Source organism: Musa acuminata, chromosome BXJ1-1, assembly GCF_036884655.1.
Source record: "Musa acuminata AAA Group cultivar baxijiao chromosome BXJ1-1, Cavendish_Baxijiao_AAA, whole genome shotgun sequence".
Classification (NCBI taxonomy): Eukaryota; Viridiplantae; Streptophyta; class Magnoliopsida; order Zingiberales; family Musaceae; genus Musa; species Musa acuminata.
This window is the reverse complement of record NC_088327.1, coordinates 4,835,786-4,837,798: the sequence shown is the minus strand read 5'-3', so window position 1 is coordinate 4,837,798 and position 2,013 is coordinate 4,835,786. Positions and strand designations below refer to the sequence as shown.

At 51.5% G+C, this 2,013-nt stretch overlaps 1 protein-coding gene across 2 annotated transcripts; it reads right to left on the bottom strand.

Annotated features, from left to right (window-relative positions):
* Nucleotides 1-252: 252 nt before the first annotated feature.
* On the bottom strand, nucleotides 253-2,013 carry LOC103987485 (probable serine/threonine-protein kinase WNK11). Of its 2 annotated transcripts, none has more exons than XM_018826439.2 (3): nucleotides 1,934-2,013; nucleotides 1,018-1,746; nucleotides 253-917 (listed from the first exon to the last, which is right to left on the bottom strand). In XM_018826439.2, the coding sequence occupies exons 2-3, from the start codon at nucleotides 1,528-1,530 to the stop codon at nucleotides 486-488; spliced, it is 945 nt and encodes a 314-aa protein (XP_018681984.2). In that variant the 5' UTR covers nucleotides 1,531-1,746; nucleotides 1,934-2,013; the 3' UTR covers nucleotides 253-485. The 2 variants fall into 2 exon arrangements, with proteins under 2 accessions (XP_018681984.2, XP_018681990.2); XM_018826445.2 differs by having other exon boundaries at nucleotides 1,018-1,813; nucleotides 1,934-1,998.

Genomic DNA, 2,013 nt, shown 5'->3' with positions numbered 1-2,013 from the left:
TTAACATACTCTTAATTTTTAGGATCATAATGAATTTTTAGAAAATATTAATATAAATTAAAGTATTAACTGGTAATTAATTTATCGTAACTAATCAATATTAATTAATATGCAAGTTTTTATGTCTTGAATGTATTTATATATTAAAATTAAACTTATGAGAAATAAGTAATTATGGAAGTCTAAAACTTTAGGTTGACATATTTGATTATGTAACGTTCTGTAAAAAAAAGAAAATTGAATCATCAACAATTGTGATCTAAAAAATGATTGATAAAAACAACATAAATAACAACAATTCTCAAAATCAGTGTGAAAAAATGAGATCAAAGGAATAAAATATTCGAACTCCCAATGAACGAAGTTACTATCTACACTTAAAAAGGGAATCAAGGAGTCGACGTGCGTTAAGTTAGCTCGATTAATCCGGAGGTAAAAGGGACATCAGCACCGCCGGCAGCTGATGACGCAGGAACGGGCGCGCTTCAGAAGGCGCTGATGGCCCTTTCTGCGGGTGGGCAAGGGGGCGGAGGCGGCGGGGAGGCAGTGTCGTCGTCGTCGAGGCCCTGGAAGAACGGGTCCGTGAGGAGTTGGGAGGCAGAGGGCCGAGCCCTCGGCTTGCCGAGGCACCGCTCGATGAAGGCCTGCACCTCGGGGTCCTTGACCTTGGACAAGGCCGCCGGCCTCACCCCGGTCGTCACCTTCCGGTAGATCCTGGCGATGTTGTCGCACTCGCCGTAGGGGATCTCGAGGGTCACCATCTCCAGCACACACATCCCGAACGAGTAGATGTCGACCAGCTCCGTGTAGTCCTCCTCGTACATCTCCGGGGCCATGAACTCCGGCGTCCCCAGCACGGAATGCGCAGCGTGGTTCTTCCCGACCAGCGCCGCTAGCCCAAAATCCCCAATTTTTACCTGCAGGTTATCAATGCCATAAGAACAGAGGGACTATTTCAAGATAAAAACAGCACCTTTTAATGCATGAGTAGAAATGGAGTGGCGTTCGATGGCGTGCCTGGCCAACATTGCCATTGATGAAGACGTTGGAGCAATTAAGGTCGCGGTGGATGACGCACGGCTCGTGGCTGTGGAGGTAGTGCAAGCCCTTCAGTATCTGGCGCGACCATTTCTTGAGGGCCTTGAGCGAGACGTGGCGGTGCCGCTTCCGGTACTCCCGAAGGCTGCCGGAGTTGCAGAACTCGGTGGCAAAATTGAGCGTGCTGCCGCCTCCGTCGTCATCCATCCACCCGTCGTGCAGCGAGATGATGTTCTCATGCCGAAGCGCCCGAAGCAGCCGCACCTCCCCGAAGATGCGGTTCAGCACCTGGTTGTCATCGCTGAAGCTACGTAGTCGGACCTGGTTCCACGCCACCTCGATCCCCTCCTCCTGGTCGAAGCCCCGATACACCCGCTTCACGGCGCCGACGCCAAGCAGGTCGCCGTACCGCCCGTACCGCCCGGAGGGATCGATCTCCTCGAAAGGCTCCGCGTCCACGTCCGCCGGATCCGGCCTCAGGCACGGCATCATCGGTCAAGAACCCTAACTTCACACGCTTCCCCCGCGGCGTCCCCCAACCGATCGACGAAAAGCCAGACGCAACGGAGATGTCGTTCGAGAAAGCACAACGGGAGGCGCCCGTCGCTCAGATGAACTCCAGGACGAAACAGATCACGAGGAAATACGAGGTTTTCGATTCTTTGAGGTACTGATTCGTCGAATCCATTCAAGAGTCAATCAGCAGATCTACAGATACACACAAGAGAACCAGAAAAACATCAACATCCAGGATCGCAGCTCAGAGACTGAAACCCTACAACGAAGCAGAACTCGTTCGATAAGTGCAAATCCCCGTGATCTTGATTCGAAACTGGGAAGAAGGGGAAAAAAGAGAAAAAGAACAGACGAAGGGGCCGGGGCTTCGGATCGATACCATGGAACTGCGGCGGAGAAACTGAAACTGGTGAGGAGCAGCGGCCGGCGGAATCCTGGCCGAAGAGGCGGCCCTATTTA